This window comes from Rhineura floridana, chromosome 3 (assembly GCF_030035675.1).
Source record: "Rhineura floridana isolate rRhiFlo1 chromosome 3, rRhiFlo1.hap2, whole genome shotgun sequence".
Lineage (NCBI taxonomy): Eukaryota > Metazoa > Chordata > Lepidosauria > Squamata > Rhineuridae > Rhineura > Rhineura floridana.
The window spans coordinates 112463216-112489398 of record NC_084482.1 but is presented as its reverse complement, the minus strand read 5'-3'; the positions used below and the strand labels follow the sequence as shown (position 1 = coordinate 112489398).

Here is a 26183-nt window from a genome sequence, read left to right as displayed (position 1 = left end):
TGTCTTATTTTCCTCCATTAAGTTAGGTTCTTATTGAAGACCTTCCATTTTCAACAAGCCTTTTAAAGTGGAGATCTTTATCTAAGTCTATACCTGTATCTGATTTGAAATTGCTGTTACTTGCTTTTATGTATGGAATTGTTTTTAATTCTTGATGTTTTTACTGTGAAATTGCTTTGAGATATTTTATGAAAAGCTATTCATAAATGGAATAAAACAAACAAACATTTATTACACAGATTTGCACAATATCACAGCTTTAACATGAGTTTTCTGCGGATACATTTAATGGAAATATATCCACTTCCTTTTATGTACAATACATAAACCATTTCCATTTCCTGTTTCTTAAACCTTGTGAACCATTTGTCTGTAGCTGAGAAACAGCGAGAGATTTGGCCGATGCCGAGCCTATCTTCATCATAGGCTATGGCAGAGCAACAAAAACAGCTGAACTTTTCCCTTGCATGTAGATATTAAAGGTACAGGAGACCTTTTTCGACTAGAAGTTGACACTTCTACTGTGTGAGGGAACAGATGACTATCAAGACTGACATGTGCTTCCCTAGTAGCAAAAAAAGCCAGTAGCAGCCATGGGAGAAATAAGGAATTATGCAGGCTGCTAGAAGAAATTGATGCATGGCAATGTGTATGTTTGGTGTTGCCAGGTAAAAAGAAACATCTAGTAACCCCATTATTAGAAAGAGAACTCTTTAATAAACAGTTGACTAAGGTGTGTGTGCGGTTCAAGCTTTGAAACAGGGAGATGGAGCTACAACACTATTTACATCACACCATAACTATAATGATCCCCAGTCTTTACACAACACATTTAGTCTGTAGTTGGCATTCATTCAATATAACTCAGATGGGCCCTCCCATCCTACTCATAGCATTGCAAGATGCACATGGTTTCACAAAATCAGCAGCAGAAAAATGCCTCTTTTGCTTGCTCTTTTCTTCATTGCCACATTCTAAACTATTCTCTGGAAGTATACTTTGATTAAATCTCACTCCCCTTTTTGTATTTTATTAGGTTTCTTAAAAATAAATATATAATGATGAATATATAATTCCATAGTTGTATACCACAAATACATCCATACACTGATCTGCTTAAATCTGATTTCTCCCTCCTGATTCTGTTTTAGTGGCTGCTGTTTGGATTAGAGGGATCTTGGTCGAAAGAGAAAGCAACCAAACTTTCCAGCGGAGAACAATCAGAGCTTTCCCCCAGCTGGTTTTTATAGAATAGATAAAACAGGTTGTGTTTGCATATCTGCAAACTATATGTTAATAAGCACAGCGTGGTTCCTTTCCGCCATCTGGTTTTGCCAATTTCTTAGTTCCTTTGGAACAGCTTGCTTAGGAAACATGAAGAACCATTTCTTTAAAAATAAAAGTACACACCAAGAATCCAAAACAGGAACAATCTGGAATCCTGAACCAGCTGAGTTGATTCCACAACTGGGGATAAAGTCCTGTATAAAGTCCACTAGTTGGGGGCAGCATGCTTCTTCTGAATACCAGTTGCTGGAAACTGCGGGAGGGGAGAGTACTCTTGCATTCATGCCCTGCTTGTGGGCTTCCCATAGGAATCTGGTTGGCCACTGTAAGAATGGGATGCTGGACTAGATAGGCCACTGGCCTGATCCAGCAGGCTCTAGGGTCACAGTCTGTACATGCAACCAGGCTTCCAGGGCAGTTCTTCTGACATGTATTGTTCTCATCACATGATCATAGCCTCTGTGTTGCTGTCATTTCCTTGCTGGCACACCTCCAGTGTCTCCTCAGATCTTGGCCGAATGTCAGGAAAAGACTGATAAATTGACTGTTTCCCTGTAGTCCTTTTTTAGCCCGTGTTTCTCAAAAACAAAGCCAAACAAAGTGAGGAGGCGGCAAGTCTCACATGGCTCCATTATGTATAGGGTGTGTCCGAACTCTATAAATTATCACAGCTGTCGCTGGGCACAATAACAGGGATGTCATAACAACTATGGTGACCAGGATGATCAGGACAATGACCCATATGTCCAAGATGTGCTTTGGAAGGGGAAGCGGTGAAGGCAAAACATCCATGCTCCTCCTGTTCTTTCCTAAAGCAAAGAAGAAAAATATCAATGAAACAGGATACACAGCAAATGCAACCCTTACAGGTACAGGCATATAAATTTCCCTGTCTCCAGAGTGAAGATAACAGAATTTAGATGGGCTCTTTTTAATTTAAGCAGTGTACTTCATTTGGCCCCAAATTCCCAGAAGATGGCATGCAGCGCACTCCTATACATACTTACTCGAGTCCCAGTTTGCTCAGTGGAGTTTTCTGCCATATAAATGTGCATAGGATTATAGCATTAAGAGCTTAAGCACCAGGTCTGTGCACTCACTGGATCAGATGGGATAAATTACTTCTATGCCATCCATCCATCCCCATGCGCTCATTACATGGAAAGAGTAGTCATTTAATGCATTATGTCTTTCTCAGCCAGTTTGGTGTAATGAGTCGAGTATAGGAATAGATATAGAAAGTAGAATAGAGTATAGGAATAGATATAGGAATTCTACGTTCAAATCCCTACTCAGTAGAATGAGACTCTTGAACTGGTCATGGAGAACCCACAGGGTTGTTGTAAAGCTAGAGCATCATTCTGCAAATGTACTAAATAAACAGTTGGTCCAATTGTGTGCATCATAGAATATACTGGATATTCTTTATTTCACAGCACTGCACTTCCACAGAATGTCACACAAGCAACATCATGGCTTTGCTGCTAGCTGGCAACCCTGTTGTAGAACAACCACCCATGTTTATAACATTAAAATGTGAAACTGTGCTGGAATGAAAGGGAGGCAGTTCTCAGGTTAGATGTGGGCTGCTGTTCATATTTCCTAAACTACATGGCTACAAAATGTTCTACTTAAGATATCTTGGAGGGGGAAGCTGTAGGAGGAAAAATGCGTGATCATTTTCTGTTAAAAACATTGTAAAATTAGTATTTATTACATGTCATTATTTTAATTACATCAATATTGTATAATCTGATGGGAAAAATTAACAACGCTGCTAGTCTGCCCCTCAATTACACAACTTGATGGAGGAAAAGAAAGCTTACATGTCTAAGTTTAATACCTAAGAAGGGTACCAGATGCCCATTATTTTAAAACAAGAGTGAGGAACTTCAGATCTGCAAGCCAAATATGACCTATCAGGTCCTTGGGAATCTCCCCAGATCACAGCCTCTTCCCAGACCCTGCTCCACACCTTCCTTGAGAGCTTTTGCTGGGTTGGAATGTGTATTTGATCTGTGATAATACTTCTTGCTTGCTTGGATGGATATCGGAGAGATAAGAAAATAAGAGCAGCTCCGCTGGATCATGCCTAAGGCCCATCTAGTCCAGCAACTTGTTGTCACAGTGGCCAATCAGATGCTTATGACAAGTTCGCTAGCGGGACCTGAGTGCACCAACTGGTGTACAAAGACATCCTGACTCCCAATAGTTGAGGGACGACACAGCCATCATGGCTACTAGCCATTGATAGCCTTAGGGTCCGTCTATGCCTAATGTGAAAATCCACATTTTCAGTATTTGATTTGTCACCTGAGCTGTTTGCTATTGGTTTGCCATATTAAAAACTCCAAAATTTATTCATTCATACTGGTGGGTGTGGAATTTTAAAGTTATATCAATTTTTTTTTGCTAAGCTCTGCCTGTCACTCCGTTTTACTTTCTCCCACCCCCAAAGGAACTGTGCAAAAGCGAAATAGCATTTCTATAGCTGCGCACAAAGCAATTTGTCAACCGAAGTGCACAAAAATAAAATCTGAATGTTCAAAGCCCCCTGCATAAAACCTTCAAAAACATTTCCCCCCTCATAATAAAAAGGCATGTTCTATTTTTGACATTAGTGGTTGTGTATTCCTTTACTCAGTTGGTGGTTAGATTGTGTTTTGTATAATCGCAAAATTTGTAGACTGGGGTACAACCTAGAAATTGTCTAATTTAGTAGCAGAGATATAACTGGCTATTAAGGCAACATCACAGATTCTCTACAAACTGACAAGCCTTCTGTGTGCTAATAAAAATATACATAACATATCTAAATGTAAAAATGTGCGTGACAGAATGTAGCGGGGGGAGCGAGTTCTCAGATGGGTTGTGGGCTGTCTATTGTCAATGTTGTCCTCCACCAGTGGGGCAGTCCCAGAGTTCTTTGCCTCCCACAGGCTCTTACCAGGAACACAGAAATGGAAATGCACAATCCTGTCTCTTGGAAGCTAATATATATTTAATTAATAAAGAAACTCTGCAGTGAGTCAGCTCAAATGCAAGCAATTTGGCTTCTGTCCAGTCAATTGTAACTTGCCAGTCTGTTCTCTCCCAGCAGCAGAATGAACAGCAGAATGCGCTTTACTGTCTTAGGCTGCAGTCACAGAGCCTGCGAGCCTCTGCAACGAGCCATTCTAAATGGCTTGCTGTTCAGTCTCAACCAGGTACCTGGTTTTTCATTAGCAGGGATGATTAAAGTAGTAGCAGCTGCTCTCCAAAAATATTTTCTGCTACCACACAGAGGTGTGCTTGGGTCTTTAAGAAAGAAAGGTGAGGAAACATACCATAGAGCATGAGACACTAATGTAGTGCCCATAGGTGCACCTGCACCTGCAGAGGCCTTTTCTGGTGCCCACAGGAGCCCATCCTCCAGTTCTAAAGTCCAGAACAGGGCCTGTGCTCCCGGACTGTGTAAGGCCCCCAGACCCTAAAGTTAAAGCTGTGAGTTTCAACAATGTATCCTTAACTTCCACAGATGTAGACCACATTTTGGAAAAATCAGCATAATACTGTAATGCTGTACCTGCCCCAAACCATCTACCTTACTGAAGAATAGCAGACATCTCAGACTAAGAATTTATTGCGGTTCTCTCTGTCTCTCCTTGTGGACAAACACAAACTTGTGCATGAATGTGCATGAATATGTCTACACTTATGGAGTATGGTAGCACTCCAGCCTCTAAGTCCATGAGATCTGACTCTTGCCTGTCTAGTCTGCATGGTGGGCTCTTGTTGGGTCCATATCAGGTGTTTAGGAGGAGTCTTAGTAAGGAGGGACATGGGTGATGCCACCCCAATTTCAGTGATCATGGGTAGAGGGAAATATAGCCATGGGGGGTTGGTGAATTACCATAGAAGACGAGGGCAACACTATCTATGTCTTGTTCCTCCCTCCCGCTCCTCTCATGGATGGGTTCCTCCTTGCGCATCTGCTGTGCCCACTGGCCTGTGTGTGTTGTTTAACACCAGATCAGTACACAATAAGAGCATACTCATCCATGATTTGAATGTGGATGAAGGTGCCAATTTGGTGTGCATTACCAAGACATGGGTGGGTAGCTGGGAGTTGATTTGACCCAGCTGTGGTCACTTGAATACTCGGTACAACAGCTGCTGCAGGGACAGGGGAGGGAGGAGTTGCTGTGGTCTACAGAACTTCCACCTCTGTCACCAGGAAACCATTCTGTCTTGGAGCTGGCTGTGAGGGTCTGCACCTGGTGTCAGGCCAAGGAGACAGGAAACTAGGATTGCTGCTGGTGTACTGTCCACCCTGCTGGCGGAGGCCATCTCGGCTGTGGTATTGGAGGAGCCCAGAACAATAGTCCTGGGTGATTTCAATATCCATGCTGAGATTGTTTCTAGTGTTCCGGCTTGGGACTTCATGGCCTCCATGACGACCATGGGGCTGTCTCAAGTTGTCACCAGCCAGATGCATAGGGCAGGGCACACCCTTGACTTGGTTATTGCTCCAGATGGAGGAAGGGGTCGTCTTGAGATAGGGGAGGGAGGATGTCATCCATTGTCATCATCAGACCACTTACTGGTGGAATTTAGACTTGTAGCTCTGATCCTTCCCTACAGGGGTGGTGGACAGATTAAAATGGTCTGCCCCAGAGCTTAATGGAATCCACTGGATTTCTGAATGCCCTGAGAGAGTTCCCAGTAGATAGAGCAGGTGACCCTGTTGAAGCCCTTGTCATGCTGTGGAACAGCGAAGCGCGTCGGGCTCTTGACACGGTTGCCCCAGAGCATTGTGGAGCCCAGTTTGCACCTTGGTACACCAGTGAGCTAAGGGCAATGAAACAGGCTGGACGACAGCTAGAGTCCAAGTGGCAAAAACGTGCTGTGAGGCTGATTGGGCACAAGTAAAACATCATAACTGTGCCTACTGTGTGGCAGTGAAGGTGGCAAATAAGGCCCACTTCTCTGCCTCCATCACATCCTCAAGTAGCTGTCCGGTGGAGCTGTTCCATACTGTCAGGGGTCTGTTGACATCAACTCCAGGAAATGGAGTCTTAGACCCTTTGTAGGCCCACTGTGAATTGTTTGCAAGGCACTTTGAAGGTAAAGTTGCTCGCCTCCGTAGCAGTCTTGATGCCCCATCCACATCTGCTGTAGTCCCCAATGAGGTGTCCAGTGCAACGTCTGCTGCAACTTTTTGGGAACGGTTTCAGTTGATGCAGCCTGATGACGTAGACAAGGTGATTGTGATAATGTGGCCAGCAACATGTCGTCTCAACCCTTGCCCTTCTTGGCTTATTAAAACTTGCCGAGGGGTTTGACCGAGTGGATCCAGGGTGTGGTCAATGCATCACTGCAGGAGGAAGTGGTTCCAGCTGCCCTGAAAGAGGCAGTGATCCGACCGCTCCTGAAAAAGCCCACCTTGTACCCATTGGTCTGCGACAATTATGGACCACTCGCAAATACCCCCTTTTTAGGGAAGGTGATTGAGAGGGTTGTGGTGCAGCAATTGCAAGTACTCTCTGATGAAACAGATTATCTTGACCCATTCCAGAATGGGTTCAGGCCTGGTTATGGGACTGAATTGGCCTTGGTCACCCTGATGGATGACCTTTATCGAGAGAAGGACAGGGAGAGTCCGACCCTGTTACTCTTACTTGATCCCTCAGCGGCTTTTAATACCATTAACCATGGTATGCTTCTGGGCCGACTTGGTGAGATCGGTATCAGAGGCATTGTTTTACAGTGGTTCCGATCCTATCTCCAGGGTCGTTTTCAGAGAACAGCATTGGGTGATTGTCTTTTGGCCCTCTGGCAGTTGAGCTGTGGGGTGCCGCAGGGTACCATCTTTTCCTCCATGCTGTTTAACATCTATATGAAGCCCTTGGGAGCGGTCATCAGGAGATTTGGGGTGAGGTGTCAGCAGTACGCTGATGATACCTAGCTCTGTTTTTCTGTAACATGTGAATCAGGAGAGGCCATACAAGCCCTGGACCGCTGCCTGGGCTCAGTGGTGGGCTAGATGAAGGCCAATAAACTGAGTCTGAATCCTAGCAAGACGGAGGCTTGAAGAAGAATACCATGGCCAATGGTATTAAAAGCCGCTGACGGATCAAGTAAGAGTAACAGGGTCGGACTCTCCCTGTCCTTCTCTCGATAAAGGTCATCCATCAGGGTGACCAAGGCCAATTCAGTCCCATAACCAGGCCTGAACCCATTCTGGAATGGGTCAAGATAATCTGTTTCATCAGAGAGTACTTGCAATTGCTGTACCACAACCCTCTCAATCACCTTCCCTAAAAAGGGGGTATTTGCGAGTGGTCCATAATTGTCGCAGACCAGTGGGTACAGGGTGAGCTTTTTCAGGAGCGGTCGGATCACTGCCTCTTTCAGGGCAGCTGGAACCACTTCCTCCTGCAGTGATGCATTGACCACACCCTGGATCCACTCGGTCAAACCCCTCGGCAAGTTTTAATAAGCCAAGAAGGGCAAGGGTTGAGACGACATGTTGCTGGCTGAGTTATCACAATCACCTTGTCTACATCATCAGGCCGCATCAACTGAAACCGTTCCCAAGAAGTTGCAGCAGACGTTGCACTGGACACCTCATTGGGGACTACAGTAGATGTGGATGGGGCATCAAGACTGCTACGGAGGCAAGCAACTTAATCCTCAAAGTGCCTTGCAAACAATTCACAGTGGGCCTACGAAGGGTCTAAGACACCATTTCCTGGAGTTGATGTTAACAGACCCCTGACAATATGGAACAGCTCCACCGGACAGCTACTTGAGGATGCGATGAGTTCGGATAATTGGTCAGTTGTCTGCTTTGAATGGGGTTGTACTCCCTCTGAAAGAGCAGGTCCGTAGTCTGGGGGTGCTCCTAGATCCATCTTTGTCATTAGAGGCCAGGTGACCTCAGTGGCTAGGAATGCCTTTTACCAGCTTTGACTGGTAGGACAGCTGCGGCCATTTCTGGACCGGGATAGCCTGACCACTGTTGCCCATGCACTGGTAACCTCCAGGCTGGATTACTGTAATGTGTTGTATGTGGGGCTGCCCTTGAGGTTGGTCCAGAAGCTGAAGCTGGTGCAAAATGCAGCGGCAAGACTGCTCACTGGGACAGGATATCACCAACATATCACCCCGCTGCTGAAAGAATTGCACTGGCTGCCCATTTGCTACCGGGCCAAGTTCAAGGTTCTAGTTTTGGTGTACAAAGCCCTATACAGCTTGGGACCAGGATACCTGAAAGACTGTCTTACCCCTTATATACCCAGTCGATCACTGCGCTCTGCAGGTGAGGGCCTCCTGCAGATACCATCTTATCAAGAGGTCCGTTCTGCACAACATAGGAAATGGACCTTTAGTGTATTGGCAACTACCCTGTGGAACTCCCTACCCTTAAATATTAGACAGGCGCCATCGCTGTTAACTTTTCGGCACCTATCGAAGACCTTCCTCTTCCAACAAGCCTTTTAAGTTGAGACCTTATCTCAGTCTGCTTCTGTGTTGGAATTGCTTTTTAATATGCTTTTAAACTTTTTTAAAAAAACTATGTTTTCAAACTTTTTTTAAAAAAAAGTCTTCAAAGCTTTTTAAAAAAATGTTTTTAAAGTTGTTTTGTTGTAATGTATTTAAAAGTCTATTTTTATGATGTTTTAAAGTGTTTTTAGTGCTTTTGTTTGCCACCCTGGGCTCGTGCTGGGAGGAAGGGGGTTATAAATCAAATAATAAATAAATAAAATAAATGGAAGATTTTGCTCAGGGAAATAAAATTAGTACAGAGGTGAAAATCTTGCCAGAACTTCCAGTCGCATGTACTGTCTCTGTGCATATTTTAACTACAGTAAGCATTGACGCAGACTTCCTGTGTTGTGGCATTTCCCACCTGATTCAGCAGCCTAGAGACATCTCACCTGTGCTTAATAATGATTTCCTGAGTCACAAAATTAGTTTCTTTATACAAATGAAGCAACAGATTACATCAGCAGTATGCAAACCCCTGCCAGCTGAATAAGTTGCTGTTTTCCACTCTGATCTTTCAGTCCTTCCTGTTATTAACCGCCACAATGAGCAGCTTCTCTTTGTTTGCCTCTCCAGCCAGCATCAGCCTAGAGAGCAAACCTACTCATTCTCAACAAGAGGCCGAACCACTGATCCTGGTAATAGGTTGGATCCTGATTAAGTTTGTTGACCTGAGGTCTCATTGAAAACAATGTGAAAAGTTAGTCATCACTTAAAGTTTAGTCCCATTGATTTAAACTGTCTAGAATAGTCCTCCATCAGGTTTCTGTCAGAAGGATTCCAGGAGAGAGACAGGTGAAGACCACCTTATAGCCTGCTTTTGCTTGCTGAGCTACCCCATCCCCCTGGCTGATAAACCATCAACTGTTCTGAAAGGAGTTGTATGCAATGATGCTCCTACTTAGAGTACACCCACTGAAATTAATGGCCCTAGGTTAGTCATGTCATGTCTACTAATTTCAATGGGTCCACACTCAAGGTAAGAGAAGCACTGGATCCAACCCAAGGATTCCAAGAAAGGGGGATGAAGACCACTTCAGAGCCTGCTCCAGCTGGACTTTCCCCTCCCCCCTCTCCACAGGGTGATCTACCATCAACTGCCCTGCGGGAAGGAGCCTGATAACTTTTTAACATGGTTATTGTGGCTTTTAAAATATGTAATTACACATAAGCCACCTTGGAAAAATGTGTATCCTGAGAGGCAGGATATAAAATACATTGTAATACATAAATCAGGGATCCCATGGCCCTCCAGATGTTGTTGGACTCCCAACTCTAATAGTGCCCCATGTCAAAGGAGCAGCTTGCCTGTATACAATGCAAGGTATACAAAACACACAGAGACAAAATAACTACCTTATTATAAGCCTCAGCAGAACTGAACTGCTGTCATGTACAAAAGGGCACAATGAGATGAGAGTGTTGTTTCAATGGACCAATTGATCATGAGTTTTCATGGTGAATTTTGTCCTAGGATTATCTTGACTCAGGTCCAGTGACAAAGTCTGAAAAATGAAGTGTTAACTCTGCTCTGGCAACAGTACTCTCTGTAGGAATCAATTATTGCACACAGTTGTAAATATGTGCTTTAAAAATGTCCGCTACTAATGTAAAATCAAGGTGTCATTAGCATGCTGATGATATCCAGTTGTATTTCTCTGTAACATCTGAATCAAGAGATGCCATGCAAGCCCTGGACTGGTGCCTGGACTCAGTGGGGGGCTGGATGGGGGCCAATAAACCGACTTTGAATACTAGCGAGACAGAGGTGCTGTGGGTGGGCAGTTCCCAAAACTCAATAACTGATCAACTGCCTTCTTTGAATGGGGTTGTATTCCCCCTGAAGGATCAGGTTCATAGTATGGGGGTGCTCCTGGATCCATCTCGGTTTGCTAGAGGCCCAGGTGACCTCAGTAGCCAAGAGTACTTTTAATCAGCTTCAGTTGGTAAGACAGCTATGGACATTTCTGGACCAGGATAGCCTGATTACTGTCATCCATGCACTGGTAACCTCCAGATTGAATTACTGCAATGCATTGTATGTGAGGCTGACTTTGAGGTTTTATTATTTATTTATTATTTATTTTATTATTTATTATTTTATTTAAAATATTTATACCCCGCCCTATTTCCAAGGAACTCAGGGCGGCTTACAAATAAAAACCATAATCAATTAAAAACAAGCAATATACAGTTTAAAACAATTAAAAATAGATTAAATCAGTAAAAGTTAAAAAATGACAATATTAGTTAAAAGCCCGTCTGAATAAAATAGTCTTAACCTGGGCACGAAAGGATGAAAGTGAGGCAGCCAGTCGAACCTCGCTAGGGAGGGAATTCCACAATCTAGGGGCAGCCACTGAAAAGCCCTATTCTGTGTTTTTACAAAGCAAGCTTGTGAGAAAGATGGAATATTGAGCAGGGCCTCACCAGATGATCTCAAAGCTCGGACAGGGTCATAGAGGGAGACACGATCTAACAGATAGCCTGGACCTAACAGATAGCCTGGACCTAAGCCGTATAGGGGTTTATAGGTTAAAACCAGCACTTTGAATTGTGCTCGGAAACAGATTGGAAGCCAGTGGAGCTGGTACAACAGTGGGGTTGTATGTTCTCTGAGCCCAGCTCCAGTTAACATCCTGGCTGCAGCTCTTTGTACCAGTTTAAGTTTCCGAGCAGTCTTCAAGGGCAGCCCTACGTAGAGCGCATTACAGTAGTCCAATCGGGATGTAACTAAGGCATGTGTCACCGTAGTCAAGTCTGACAGGTCAAGGAACAGGCGCAGTTGGCGTACCAATCTTAGTTGAGCAAAGGCACTCCTTGCCACAGCCGAGACCTGTGCCTCCAGGTTCAAGGCCAAGTCCAGGAGAACTCCCAAACTGCGAACCTGTGATTTCAGGGGGAGTGTAACCCCGTCTAGCACAAGTTGGATCCCTATTCCCTGATCCGCCCTTTGACTGACAAGGAGCACCTCTGTCTTGTCAGGATTTAATTTCAGCTTGTTCGCTCCCATCCAATCCATCACTGATACCAGGCAACGGTTCAGAACCGTTGGCCTGAAAGCTGTAGCTAATGCAAAATGCAGCTGTTTGACAGCTCACTGAGGCAGAATATCACTATAATATGGTGCCACTGCTGAAAAAATTGCACTGGCTGCCAGTTACCTACTGGGCTGGGTTAAAGGTGCTGGTATTGGTACAAAGCCCAATACAGCTTGGGACCAGGATACCTAAAGATTATATTGCATTCTATATACCCAGCCTATCACTGATTTCTGCAAGAGATGGCATCCTACAGATATCATCTTATTAGGAGGTCTTTTACACACCATGTCAGAATCTGGCCTTTTCTGTGGTAGCATCTACCCTTTGGAACACCTTCCCATTGCGCATCATACAGGTGCCTTCTCTATTGTCTTTTTGGAACCTGACAAAGACATTCCTCTTTCAACAAGCCATTAGAGTTCTTTATCATAGCTGCTATCTGTATTGGATTTTAATTAATTTTATGTATGTGCTGTTGTTTTAAACTGTTTTTAAATACATTTTTAAAAGGTTTTATATATGCAATTGTTTTAACTATTTTTATATATGTAATTGTTTTATATGTGTCTTTATTACATTGCAAATCACTTTGGGATACCTCGTGGGAAGTGGTTCATATATGAAACAAACAAATCCCAAGTACATTTCCGGTCATGTTCCCCTTTTCAATATTACTCAGCTAGTTCAACCATTGGCGGGAAAGTACAAGGGACTGCCACTGCAATTGTATTGCTCAGAATTAAGTCCCACAGGAGCAAAATCAACAGGCCTTACTCCCAGGTGAGTATAGGCTTGCCTGTATCACAGTTGGATGATCACATATTTCAGTGTTTCCTCATGCCAAAAAATTAATGCATGGGAATCTACAGGCATATGTACAAAAATCAGTCACTACAGCAGCAGAGGTGTGTGGGTGGTTTGTGTGTGAGGGCTGGCACTGGCACTGGGATACAGGAGGGTGGCATTGAGGGTGGGGGAGCTCCAAGGTGATGGCAGACCCACACAACCCTGCAGAGTTGCTACCGTCACCCCCTCTGGCCATCTTACACACTGCAGCTGTGTTACAGTATTCCCTCTTGTAGTCTGACACAATGTCCTCTGCACAGCTCACAATGCATTTGATTGACATATCAGCCACTGGACCGAATGCCGATTCAGTAGCCTGTTTTACTCCTCCAGCCACTCTTCAGGGGTAAGGTCTGCTTTTTATATTAATTTTAAAGCGTCGTGTGAACATTTATTCCTTTAAGTTGGGGTGGGGAATCTTTCACAGTCCATGGGCCCCATTCTGTTTCATTTTAGGATGATTTTATTGTTTGATGTATGGCTTGCTTTTAGGTACACCACTTAGAAATGCCAATGGTTAAGCAGTATAGAACTGTTTGAAATAAATTCCCTTCTGGCCAACCTTCCGGGAGGCACACGCCAGGAGCGGGAGGGCCCACAGGCAAAAGTGGATGAAACATTGGATGCAAATTTCACCTTTGAACAATAGCTACATTTCTACACACACCCCATCCTCCATCCAGGCAAGCAAGAGTCATGAACAGAGTTCAGCAGTGGTGGCTGGTGGCTCCATGTCAGTGGGGCAGTGGAATCCTCTGTGGGTCTTACTCTGAACTTTCAAGGAGCAGCTTAAAAGTTCAAACTAAAACCCAGAATAGATTCTGTTGCCCTACTGACATGGAGCCACCAGCCATTACTGGAGTTCAATGACACATTCTAGCCTGGCAAAAACACTCAAGGAGGGTATGAAGCAAGGTTGGTGAGGGGCGTGGTCTGGGAAGAAGGGGTATGGCTGAGGAGGGTACGTAGCCTGGGGAGAGCCCCAAGGGCCAGACAGAGAGGCCTGGAGGAGTGCCTCTGGCTATGGGGCCCCAAGCTTCCACAGCTGGGTACTGTGTACACTCATTCACTTATCTTTAAAGAAAATCGATTTTAAAATGTAAAAACTGCTCCTAAGGAGAGGACAGTGGGTTCATAACTTCCTTAGTTGCAGGTAATCAGGACTGGGTCCAGCCAGCTTCTGCTGCAAAACAAAATTTTGATCTTCAAAATAAGTTTGTTTGTGCTTCCGCTACATAGTCCTGAAAAGCGCTTCTTGACATACTAGTTTCATACTGAAAATAAAAGCTCATTGCAGATCAATTCTGTATTATGCTTCAGTGCGATGGTCGTACCAGCAATGGGAGGTGTATCCACACCTGCCCAGTGACGTTGTGGGTGGGTGCATACCAAAACTGCAAGGGAAGGATTTTCAAACACATATGAAGTAGCCACACCCACCCATCTGGACAGCAATCTAAGTCAAAAGCAGCACATCAAGGACAAGCGTGAATGATTCCATATTGAGAAAAACTATGAATAGGTGGGTACACAGTCTTAGTATTCAGTACTTTCTCCTAATGTTTAGCCAAAATCTGCTTCCCTGCCGTTTCCATCCACTGGTTCTAAACCTGGCCTCAGTAGATCTCCAAGTTGTAACCTAAAAGGGCACCCCATTCTTTTAACACCGAAGATGACCAAAGATGGCAATAAATGGAACAATAAAAAGTTAACAAGAAATCATGGTTCAAGAGTATGGAAAGATAACATAATTCATGAGCAGAACTCCCGGAGGTGCAAACTGGTAAGGAGTGGTTGTTTAATTTGGGATTCAAATTTCACCACAATGCTGTTTTGTGGGTTTCCATGTCAGAGTCTTACGTGGAATAAGACCTTCCTATGTCACAGGCAGGCTGAGGCACGTTGCAGTGGAAGAATTTGCTGGCAAGCTTGGACTGAAATTGAAGGCCTCTCTTCCAGAGAGCCCACGCATAGCACAGGAAATGCGTGCCCTGTGCTCAGTTTACAGAAAAGTGCATTAGTGCTGCCATTATTTGGAAAGAACTTCCTGGCAAACAGTAATTTAGATTCTGATTTGTTCTAAATGAAATTTAGTTATTTCCTATATTAATGATTGTTCCATGGCTCTAGACCCTGACCTCTGAGCTCTTTCTGATGGCATGAGCAACCTCAGTAATCTAGCTAGTTTTACTCAGACTTTTTAATCCCCATTCATTCTCACACATAAACTAAACTGGAATGTTGGAGTAGTTGGATTTAAAGCTGATTAGTCCCATTAATTCAATACCAAAGCAATCTACTTAAAACACAATTTTGTGACAGCCAGTGTGGCATAATGAGTAGAGCAGGATGGGAAACGCATAGCCCTCCAGATGTTGTTAGACTACAACTCCCGTCATCCTTGGAGCAAGGTGTTGGACATGGACCAGGGAGACTTGGGTACAAATCCCTGCTTGGTCCCTAAGCTCACTAGACCAGATGCTCTTTCTCAGTTTAACTTCCTCATATGCTTATTGTGATGGAAGTGCAACTGCACCATTTATGTTGCCAGAGGTAAAGTGGGGCACAATCAGACAGGGAGGCAGACCAAACCAACAATTCATAAATTACGCAGTATAGGAAACTTATAATTTGAATTGGAAATGTTGGCTTGTGGCATCATATCCAAAAATAAAAATACATAATAGAAAACATTCACATCTGAATGTGATGACATTCATAAGGGGCTCACCTTGGGTGGGGGCATGGGACATAGGTGGCTACACTCTGTAAACATTTGAAGCATTCACAACGTCTTCCCCGATGAGTCCCTGAAAAGTGCTTTAATTTACAGTTGAGAGGATTACCATTTGGTGGATACACTGTGTGCATTTAGTGAGGGCCAGTGAGCTACAGGCACTGGAGGAGCCCCTTCCCCAAACTTCTGAGGCTCAGGAACACATTTGGAACCTAAGAAACTGCTGTGGGCATCACAAAATACCCATTTCACAGATGAAATACCAGCAATACTCTGAACTTCCTCCCCAAATAGGCAACCCCCCCCCAAAAAGACACAAACAAAAAGGAAAGGCTGCACACACTCCCCCAAAAGCAGTCTTTCTCACACACAAGAACAGGCACTCCCTGAATGGCAAAGAAAAAGTAAACAAAGCAACCCCACCCTCAACTAACAGGATGCAAAATACAAATATCCTTTTAAGAAAATTCAGGAAAACATTCCCCCCACAACAGAAAACAGACAAAACATCCCCTTGTTTATTCCCCTGTCCCCACAAAATACCAGGCAGTTGCAGGGCCCCTTTTCCTTTTCTATTCAGGATGGAAACCAAGGAGTAGACCTTCCAATGCCCCTTCCTCCTCCCTGCCATTCCTGTGAAGAAGGGCTCTGAGTCTCTTCTGTGAGACCCAGAGGCATTTCTGGGAAAGTGGAAAGACTGGATGCATGCACTTTGCTTCCCAGCCAGCCTATGGTAACCCAAGGTACGTACGTACGTACGCACGCACGCACGCACACACGCACACACGCACGCACACAAAATGCCAAAAACTGTTTTAAAAAATAAAATTGAGAAATTGGGAGAGGCTGTTGGCCTTAGCAAAGGGGCTGTCTGCAGGCACCACAGCACCATATTAGGGACCCAGGTTTGGATGTAAGAAAGATCTAAAAATCAAATCCTTGCTTAATTGCAAAGCTCACTGGGTGGCCTCTTTTTGGCAACTCACTCTCTCTTCCTAATCTACCTCATAGGGGTTTTATGAACTCAGTCAAAGGTGTAACACAAACGCCATGCATCATAAAGAAATAGCTTACACAACTCTCCCCATTGTGCATCCTGTCATGCAATGACTATGGATTGTACAAATTGGTATTGTACAAAATGGCTCTGGGTTTTGCCCTGGATTGAATAGCTTGATGTCATCTTGGCTTTTCCATTTTGCAATTTATCCCTGAAGTGAAGCTTGTTGTCACTTTGACGTCAGCAAGAACAGGTTAAGCTGGAGTCATGGTGCCAATTCTCTTAAATACTCCAGATTGGAAAGATAACACTACACAAAACCTGTGTAGATTCAAAGGCCAGGCTACACTCATCTTAATGCCGTCAGAGGATTACTTGTTAAAACACAGACTGTAAATAACTCACAAATCCATGTATTACTATCCTGCAGCATAGGGGCTCTACATTTAAAGCAGCTTGCTAACAGATCAAAAAACCAAACAAATCCATTGTCTCTTATATCACTGTGTTTAATGAGAAGAGAAGGTTTGGCAGTGCTAGGAGAGCTTCAAGGGCAAGTTATTCAAATTTTAAAAGATTTATCATTGCCTATTTTAATGGCCAGTCTTGCTAAGGTACCACTTAAGGAAACCATGCAGAGAATCCCATTTACCCCTAAACTGTGAATGCACAGCTGTTGGTGTGCAAATGCAAAGACAATTAAACTGGGCCTGTTGCTCAAATCAATACTTTCTGCAGGCATGACAATGCAGTCGTGGCAACAGTCCATGTTACTTTCCAAGCATTTGGGTAACTGCATTATGAATGCGCCCAATTCTGTAACTTCAATCAGGTAGCACAGACCGATGCAGCTGTAAGGAAGGATAAACCATGTTTCACTTCTGGGGAGGAAAAGTAGGTGAACATCTGGGCAGAGCTCTTGCACCTTTAAAATAACTGTGCCGTAGAAAAATCCCAGCAGATGATGCTTGTCATGGCTGAAATCCTCTCTTCTACACAATTGTTAAAGGTGCAAAAGCCCTGTCCCATTTCTCACCTCTCCACCCTACCTAGAAGTGAAATGTGTTTTTACTTCCTGGCTATCCCTACTTCTGGGGTAGCTTCCATCTAAATCCATGTCTATCTTAAGGCTACATGTCTATTCTAAGGCTACAATCTATCCAGGCAGATGCAGCAGAGCCAGCGCCGCATATGGACCCCCACCATTTGTGCTGGCCAAGGTGGAAGGATGAGGGGCAGTAAAGCTGCTGCTATTTGATGTGCTAGCTTCCACAGCAGAAAATCCAGACTAGGCTCATTACCAGTAGACCGGACCTGCTTAGGATCCAGCAGATCCTTGCCCGGGCCAGCTCTGCCTCTTCCCCAACACATTTTGGAGGGTTACACTGGCGACTGCTAGCAGGGATACTGCTTTTCATAGCTTCCTGGTAGCAGCTTCTGTGCTTTCAGTGGGTGTGGTGGGAACCCTCCACTGCAGAGGCCCCCCGGGGAGAGCAAAGGAAAACCTCTGCTGCTGCCTAACCCTCTCCAGCATGGCATGTCAGGTGTTAGGATTGCTCTGGACATTCACCTAAAAAACTTTCATTCTTGTTGGGAGGATATGAAGGTGCTTATCATATTGTATCAACAAATATTTGGTGCATTTAATTCAGCAGTACAAATGGTTCAGTAACCTCACTGAACCTGATCCATTGTTAGGTTACAATGAAACAACCCTAACCTCATAACCAGAAATACAAACATTCAGGCACCCATTAGACAATAGCACCCCAAAAAAGCTGGACCTCCTGGCAACTGGCACCAGGTTACTACGAAGGGCCCAAAGCAGGGTTCTCTTCCTCCCACATGGCTGCTGCCTCCACATATTCTAGTCTTTCCCATTCTCCAGGATTCCTCTTCTCCCTAGTTCTCTTTTCTTTCTGCTTTTGCTCTGCTCCTCCCAATCTTGACCTTTTGTTCAACTCTCTCATTCATGCTCCCATTCAGCTCTTCCCATCATTTCCAGTCCTTCTGATCTTGGCATCCTTCTCACATGATTCTTCCCTTTGGCTTTCTCTCCTCCCCAACAATACCAACCTTTACTTTCTCTGCAGCTGTTTTACTCTCTCTTCTACAGATCCTTCATAGACATAAACCCCTTTATCCTACTTTTTTACTCAGTTTCTTCCTATTTCTTACCCCCGTCCTTAATTTTAACTGTTTAAATGTTCTTTTGATTCACCCCTTTCCACTTAAAAACAACAACAATGCTACAGTCTTCCCTGGAAATAGTTTGAGTCAGAACTTCCCACAACATAGCTCCAGAATCTCTATTAGCAGTAAGGCTCAGTTTTGGAAGGGTTCAGGCTGAATACTAGCCATGATGGCTATGTTCTGTTTCCATATTCAGAGGCAGTATGCTTCTGAAAACCAGTTGTCGGAAGCCACAAGAAGGGAAATTAGCAGAGTTTTAGCCCAACTCTTGTATGCCAATCTGGTTTTTGATCTGGAGGTTTTTAATGTAGGTAAAAGTTCAAAAATATGGTTCCACTCCTGAAGCATGCAGTACATCACGAAAAAACGCTTTGCTGGATCTGACCAAAGGACCATCTAATCTAACTTCCTTCTTCACATTAGCTAACCAAATGTTTCTGCGGAGCCCTCAAGTAGGACCCTAGTGCAATAGCACTCTCTCCAGTTGCAAATCCTGGCAACTTTCTTTGAGAGAAGCATACTTTCTTTGAGAGTGGAAGTAGAACTCAGCAGTTGTGGCTAGCATCCATTGGTAGTCTGATCCATGAACATGTCTGATCCTCTTTTAAAGCCATCCAAGTTGGTCATCACTACATCTTGTGAGAGTGAATTACATAGTTTACCACAGTTAAACTATCATCTAATTCGGTTGCATGGATAGGACACACATTACTTTTAAATAAACATGAAACTAATTATCCATAAGCCATTATATTATACAGGAACAGAAAGTTTAAACAAATAATAAAAGCAAAAGCCAGTACATGGCTCAAACTGCATATGGAACAGAGTAATACAACACTATTTCTCTGAAATGATAACAATGAATGGGTGTCACTTCAGGTCCTAGAGGATGGAGAAGTTAAAGATTCAAAGCAAAGTTCAAAGGTTTGCTCCTGGTTAGATACTGAAGTTAAACATAATGTTATGAGTTTGGGGTTGGAATGGATGACCCCTGTGGGTCCCCTTCCAGCCTCTGATTTGGAATCCTGTGCCTTGGCATGAGGAACTCACTCTGCTGGTCAGATGAGTCTCTCTTTTGTTAAGCTAATAGAGTGGCCAGGTAGGAGAATGGGTCTATCAGTTGCCCAGTAACTGGTGAATGGGCCAGGAAGACTCTTTTGTCATTGAAACTCTTCAGAAGAGCCTCCCTCCCCCCTTTCTGGTAGCTAGCAGAAGTTTGTGCTTTGAGTGTTTTAGGAAGTGTCTAGAGAATGGCTGGGGCTGGAGGCAGGCAGAGAGGCTATTCATCTGCACCATGGCTTTAGGATGCCTCCTGCAACTCAGGTGTAAAAGCTGCATATTGGACTGCTGATGCCTTGAACTCCTCCATCCTAAGCTCAGGTTGCAATGTGTGTAAATAAATAAACCATATTTCATAAAGACACCGCAGTCTACGCTGACCTTCTTCCCAAAGGAAACCAAACCCTGGACGAGCGCAGGGACCCCGGAAATCTCACCGCTCGGAGATTGGGGAGGCACGCAACAATAACAACTATAGCAGTGTTATCAACAGATTAAACAGTTGCCTCTGACACACATAGATCTATTTAATTGCTTGTAATGGTCATTCAGTAGCTATGTTTAAATATTTACCTGTGTAGAAATTGTTCAGTATTATAAAAATACGCACAGAAATAGGAACGAATTTGGTTGGTCCTATTTCTTAGCAGAGATATAAAAATACAAGTAGCAGAATGAGAATGTAACCAGGCCCACCTTTCTCTATATAAATAACAACAGACACAATCTTCTTAGGTAAAAGATAAAACATTTACTCACGACCTCTTCACTTGTTAGAAACATAGGCTCTAGCTTAGAAGAAAGAAAAATATAGAAGTCTCAGTCCACCTTGGTGTTTGTATTGATGCTCTTAGAGAGAGCATCTATGCCATGCTGCCTCTCTCAATGGTAGGAAGATCAGCAATGGAGAATATTAAAAAATCCCCCAGGACAAAGGAGGAGGAAGTCAGGTAAGTAACCCCACCCATTAGGAAGTTACATCATGGTAAAACAGGTACATGGGATATTCCCCAAATATCCCTTAAAGGGAACATGCAACATTTGCCTATTCCAACAGAAATTGACATGTGGAAAAATATTGGGTCAGACCTACTATCTTTGCCCCCACCACCACGCCTTCAGAGTCCCCATTTGCATAAGACACCTGAACAGCCACAGGCTCCCATACATGGGATCCAAGCTCTTCATATGCAAGGGACTGACTGTACATATGGGGGACTTGGAACATGCAGAAGTCAACAATGGGGACGGCAAAGACTCCAATCTTCCCAATGCCATGTATTCATTTATACATAGCTGAACAAATGAAGGCTAATGTCTAGAACAGGGGTAGGGAGCCTGTGGCCCTCCAGATATTGCAGGACTCCAACTCCCATCAGCTCCAGCACGGACAATGATCAGGGATGATGGGTTTTGTAGTCCAACAACATCTGGAGGATCACCTATACTCTATCCTTGGTGTCGTTCCAGGGAGCTGGTAAAAAATATAGGCGTTTCTGATTAATAATAATATATTGCCCCCCAAAAGGCGGAACCCCTCCTAAACAGCAGCCTTATCGTACAGTTCTTTAGAAACACAGCATAATTGACAAAAACATGGCCTTATGTAATACCTAATTTAATGTTTTTTTAAATGTCTGCCTTGCAATTTGGTTATTTGTTTAAAAAGTATCTTCCTTGCGTAGAAACTGCCTGTCTGAAGAAAACTAGTACTATCTATATCAGATTTAATAGCAATGGAAGACATGCACCTTCTGTAGCACATGGCTTGTTTGACTGGTCAAAGGCCAATCCTAATGTGATTGAAAAATGTCCTGCTTTCAAAATAAAGAAAGTGGAACCAAATTAGAAGGAAGAAACGTAACCAAAGCTATAACCCAAGAGGCATGCAAGTCAGGCAGCAACTTAGGCTGCATACACACCATACATTTAAAGCACTTGACTTCCCTTAAAGAATCCTGGGCACTGTAGTTTGTTAAGGGGAACTGCAGCTATGTGAGGGGTAAAACTACAGTTCCCAGGGGAAGTCATGTGCTTTAAATGTATGGTGTGTATGCGCCCTTATTTAAGAGCAGAGCAAGCCAGTCTAATGTATTTTCATGCCCGTGCGTGAAAATAAAAATGGTGCCCTCCTTATGCAGCAAAATCACAGCTTGGAAAAGTTAATTTTTTGAACTACAACTCCCATCAGCCTCAGCCAGCATGGCCACTGAATTGGGCTGATGGGAGTTGTAGTTCAAAAAAAGTAACTTTTCCAAGCTCTGAGCAAAATAATACCAATAAATTAAACAGACAATTTGCCACCTTGCCAAATCTGCTCCCTGAAGCAGCATCTTCCTGTCCACAGTAGTACAAGGCTGTAATCACAAGGGACAGGCTACCCCCCACCTTTGAGGAATATTCTCAGTCCCTCCTTCAATGTTCAGCTTAAAAAAAAAAAAAGTACATAGCCCTTTAAACTCCTGGAGATATAAGAGAAAGGCTGCAGGCAGCATTCTACTCAATTGGTCATTAAGTAGCAACGCAATTCAATCTCTTCAAACATAGCTGGCCACCTGTGTTTATGTTCTTGCTGTTCCACAAATGATTTCCCCCACCCTTCAACCACAAGCTTTCTGGCTAGGCACCTGAAGTGAAACAAAGACAGAGGAAGAGAAAGTGAAGTCATAGGCACTTGAAATATGATTTAGGGCCACAGACACTACATTCCTAGACCTTCAGGCCAGAACTGGTGTGCATGTCACTTTCACATGTCTGTATTCACCTGCAACTTCTTCACTTCAGAACTCCAAGGTAAGGGGGTGCTGCTGCTTTGGCCTTGCCTACCTGTGTGGCCTTCCCATCTCCACTGTCTCCTGCTGTGCCTGTGAGAATGCTCTCTCCAAATATACACATATGTCACTTTCTATTTTTTAGTGGGGTGGAGCAGGCTTTGTCCTTTTTATAGTAGTAGTGGATGAGCACTTTAGGAATTTGGTTTATTAAATTTTGTTTTCTTCTTGCTTTGAACTGATTACAGCTGTTTAGTATTTCATGCTGTGGCAAGCCACACTGACACTTTTTTGTGTAAACACAATACATAATAATAATACATATGTAGACAAAAAACCTACAGATGATTCTTGGGTTTATCTGGGAATTGGCTGAATAATTTCCCCCGACGTGTGCAGTATTTGGCATTTGCACATCCATATCACCCATTTCGGCACAGAGAGCTGGGGATGGGGGAGGCATGGGTGGTATGGCAGCTCCATGTGGTGTGCAGCCTGTTCAAGTATGGTCAAAGTCTCTTAAAAGCAGCACAGAAGAAACAGCAGTAGAACTACAGCTGGAACATCCATAGTAATGTAACATGAAATCATTGATGACCAAAATTCAAATGGTACTACTGTTAAGAGCACACCCTGAGGGGATTCCAGTGGAAAACCAGTAGTAAAATGCCAGTGGAAACAGTCTCAAATGAGAACCATGAGCAACACCTGTGTATTCTTGAGCTGAACACACATAGACACATTGCACCAACAACAGCATACTCTTCCATGACCCAACCACAAAGTGGACACCTGAGTGATGAAGAACTGAACACATGCAATGGATTGTATAGCAGAAGGCTACAAAGTGATACTGAACACCACAGAATCAGAAAAGAGCTAGTGAGAACCCTTATCATTTGTCATATTATTGATAATTGTACAAACTGTTTTATTATCTTTATTTCATGCTTGCCCTTAATGTCACAGCAATCCTGTGAGTTGAATCATTATTATTCCCATTTCACAGATGGAAGCTGAAAAATAAGGGGCCTACCCAAAGTCACATAGATACTCCAATGAAAAAGGAGTTGAACAGTAATCCAAATCCAGTTTATTGTACTGTACCATACCAGAGCTTGTCCAAATGCCTGAACTAAGAAGAGGTTCTTTATATCCAAAGCAACCCTGTCTAGCCTTGCCTTTAAGACTTCCAGGGATAATTTGGAAGCTTTCCCTAAGCAGGCAACGTTACAGCCAGAAACTGAACAGAAGGAGAGAAAGGAGGAACAAAACAAAAACATTTAACAAACCACACCTAGAGATGGTGTTATGATGATATACATCCAAGCAAAATAAAGCGTCCAATCCTAAATTTGATTTGTTCGTTCTTAAGTACATCTGTTGCAATTAAACTGACTATAGTTGAACAAGGAGTGCATAAAAGAATCCATAACATGGACTTTATGCAGCTGGTCAAACTGCAAAAGTACTAAATGTAAAATAGGTGGAAAACCAAGTGAAAGTGAGAAGTGAAAGTAATAGAATAGTCTCTGAAACAATCAGATATATAACACCTACATATATGGGAGATAATATACATTTTGTAGCCGGTGAACCACTCATCATTTTTACAGAAATGCTGATAAAGGCAATCGGATATGCAAATAAATGTCAGCTTACTGCAGTTTCTTTGGATAAATACTGAAGATAGTGTCATTTCATAGCAGGAATGGAAACAGTTAACAGAACAAAATGTATCTGTGTAGGAAACTGTATGGTGTGTGTAAGTCATCACATGTGATTAATGCAAACCTCTGTGTTTATATGCACAGCCATTGGCTTCCCACTGCATGTGATGGATTAGACATGCCCCTTCATCACATGTGCTCAACTCTACAGGAGATTCACATATTTTCTTACATGGAAGCTGAGGGAAATCAATGCTGTGTATGAAGTGCCCCAAAGAAAAGACTGCAACAGCAGAGAGCAACCACTGCCCAAAGAGGATGCAAGCAGCAAATTACATACCATCTTAGTTTGACTTTGTACTTTTTATTATTAACCTTTATTAAATTTATTAACATTTATTACTTGTTTTATAATATTTGCTGTTAGCTGCCTCTAAATATAAAAAATACACACTTATGGATCCCATGTTTCTATTTTAAAATCAGAAGAAAAATTAAAAACAAACCTAGCTATAACACAGGCAGCAGTAAAACAGTACAATAAATCACTATCATATCTATAAAAGCAGATTATTATATGGCTCAACTTAAAAAATGCTCACCAGAATAAAATAATCTTAAAAGAAGGTAGGCAAAGATTAAGGGGCTGAGCTAACCTTTCTTGGGGAAATTTTCCATAGTTCAGGTGCCACAACTCAAAAGACCTTTATATAGAAAGAGATTTAAACAGACTTCTTACCTGTTTCAGGGAATGATCAGTCACTTGAAAAATAAAGCGAGTTTCTGAAAGGAAGATCCAAGATATCACTGGTGGAGTTTTTTCTATGAACAACAGCTAGTGGAGTTTCCTTTGGGACTTAAACTATTACTGATCGCCAAAAAAACACACAGAAAAAAACAGAAGAAATGGTACATGCAAGCGGGAAAGGAAGTGAAACCACCATGAAAAAGATGTGGGAGGACGAGACAACACATGATTAAAAAAAGACAAGAAATCCCGATTCCCGTCTACAGCCTCTCAGTAGTAAAAGTCACAAGTCAATTACGCGTACTAATGATACTGACCTGAAAGTAAGGGGAGCGAAAGGGACGTCAGGAAGCGAGCTGAGTCCAGGAGCTGAAAGCCCACGGAAGAGCTTCTAAGGCATTGACTTACAGAAGCTTCTTGAACTTCTCTTTAATCCTCTGAAGAACCATCCGGGTTTAAACCACGCTGACCGAGAGTGGTGCTTTAGAAGTTACTTGCCAGACTCGCGAGCTTCTGGTTCCAAGGAGCGCAAAGTCCGTGGGCGCCGGATGTATAACGTGATGAGGAAAGGGCGATAGTAAATTAACACGCGCCAGGTAAGATCGTCTTTCTTGGAGGCTGGAGGACAATTTCCCCAAAAGCCGGCACCGAACAACGGGATGCCTCCCGGCGGCCAGGAAAAAGAATTCGTACAGAAGTAAAAGTTTTCCCTCTTGCTTAACCGGTGTGGTGGAATCGCGTCGCTCGAGCCTCTTTTTGGCTTGGAAGGTCAGGTTGCCGCTCGTAGCGCTGTGTCCCTCCCCTGCAACATCAAAGGCCAGAAAAAAGCGATCCAGGGGCTGAACTGCAGTTGCCTCCCTGGCTTGCAGGCAAGGCTTTTGTTTGCCTTATAGCAGAGCAGGCCACCTAGTGGTCATTTGTGAACTGAAAGGCTCCCCGGGAAGATGCTTAATGTCAAACCGGGAGGGGAAGATGGAGAATCACCCCGCAGTATATCCGCCACATTGAAAAAAAGAAAAATAGCCGAAAAATAGTATTTAACTTTTTCTTTAGTTTTCTTTAGCATCGTTATCGTTCTCTACAACCTTCCTTCCTTTCTTTTCTCTTCATTATTCTGATGCGTTTTTTTTACAATTTAAAACATGCTGATCAATGTTATTTTGTCGTGATTGCTGATATTTTGCCATTTATGTAATATCTGAAAATGTTTAACAAACTTTATTAAAACTTCATGAACTTTTTTTTAGTACTTGTGGCAAACCCTTAATTTGCTTTGATTAGCTGATGTGATTAGT

General features: G+C 43.2%; 1 protein-coding gene across 2 annotated transcripts; it reads right to left on the bottom strand.

Moving 5' to 3' along the window:
• Positions 1–239: 239 nt before the first annotated feature.
• On the bottom strand, positions 240–26060 carry SMIM3 (small integral membrane protein 3). 2 transcript variants are annotated; one of them, XM_061617400.1, is made up of 3 exons: positions 25206–26060; positions 24880–24923; positions 240–2096 (listed from the first exon to the last, which is right to left on the bottom strand). In XM_061617400.1, the coding sequence occupies exon 3, from the start codon at positions 2077–2079 to the stop codon at positions 1906–1908; it is 174 nt and encodes a 57-aa protein (XP_061473384.1). In that variant the 5' UTR covers positions 2080–2096; positions 24880–24923; positions 25206–26060; the 3' UTR covers positions 240–1905. The 2 variants fall into 2 exon arrangements, with proteins under 2 accessions (XP_061473384.1, XP_061473383.1); XM_061617399.1 differs by lacking the exon at positions 24880–24923 and having other exon boundaries at positions 241–2096; positions 25206–26057.
• Positions 26061–26183: the final 123 nt, after the last annotated feature.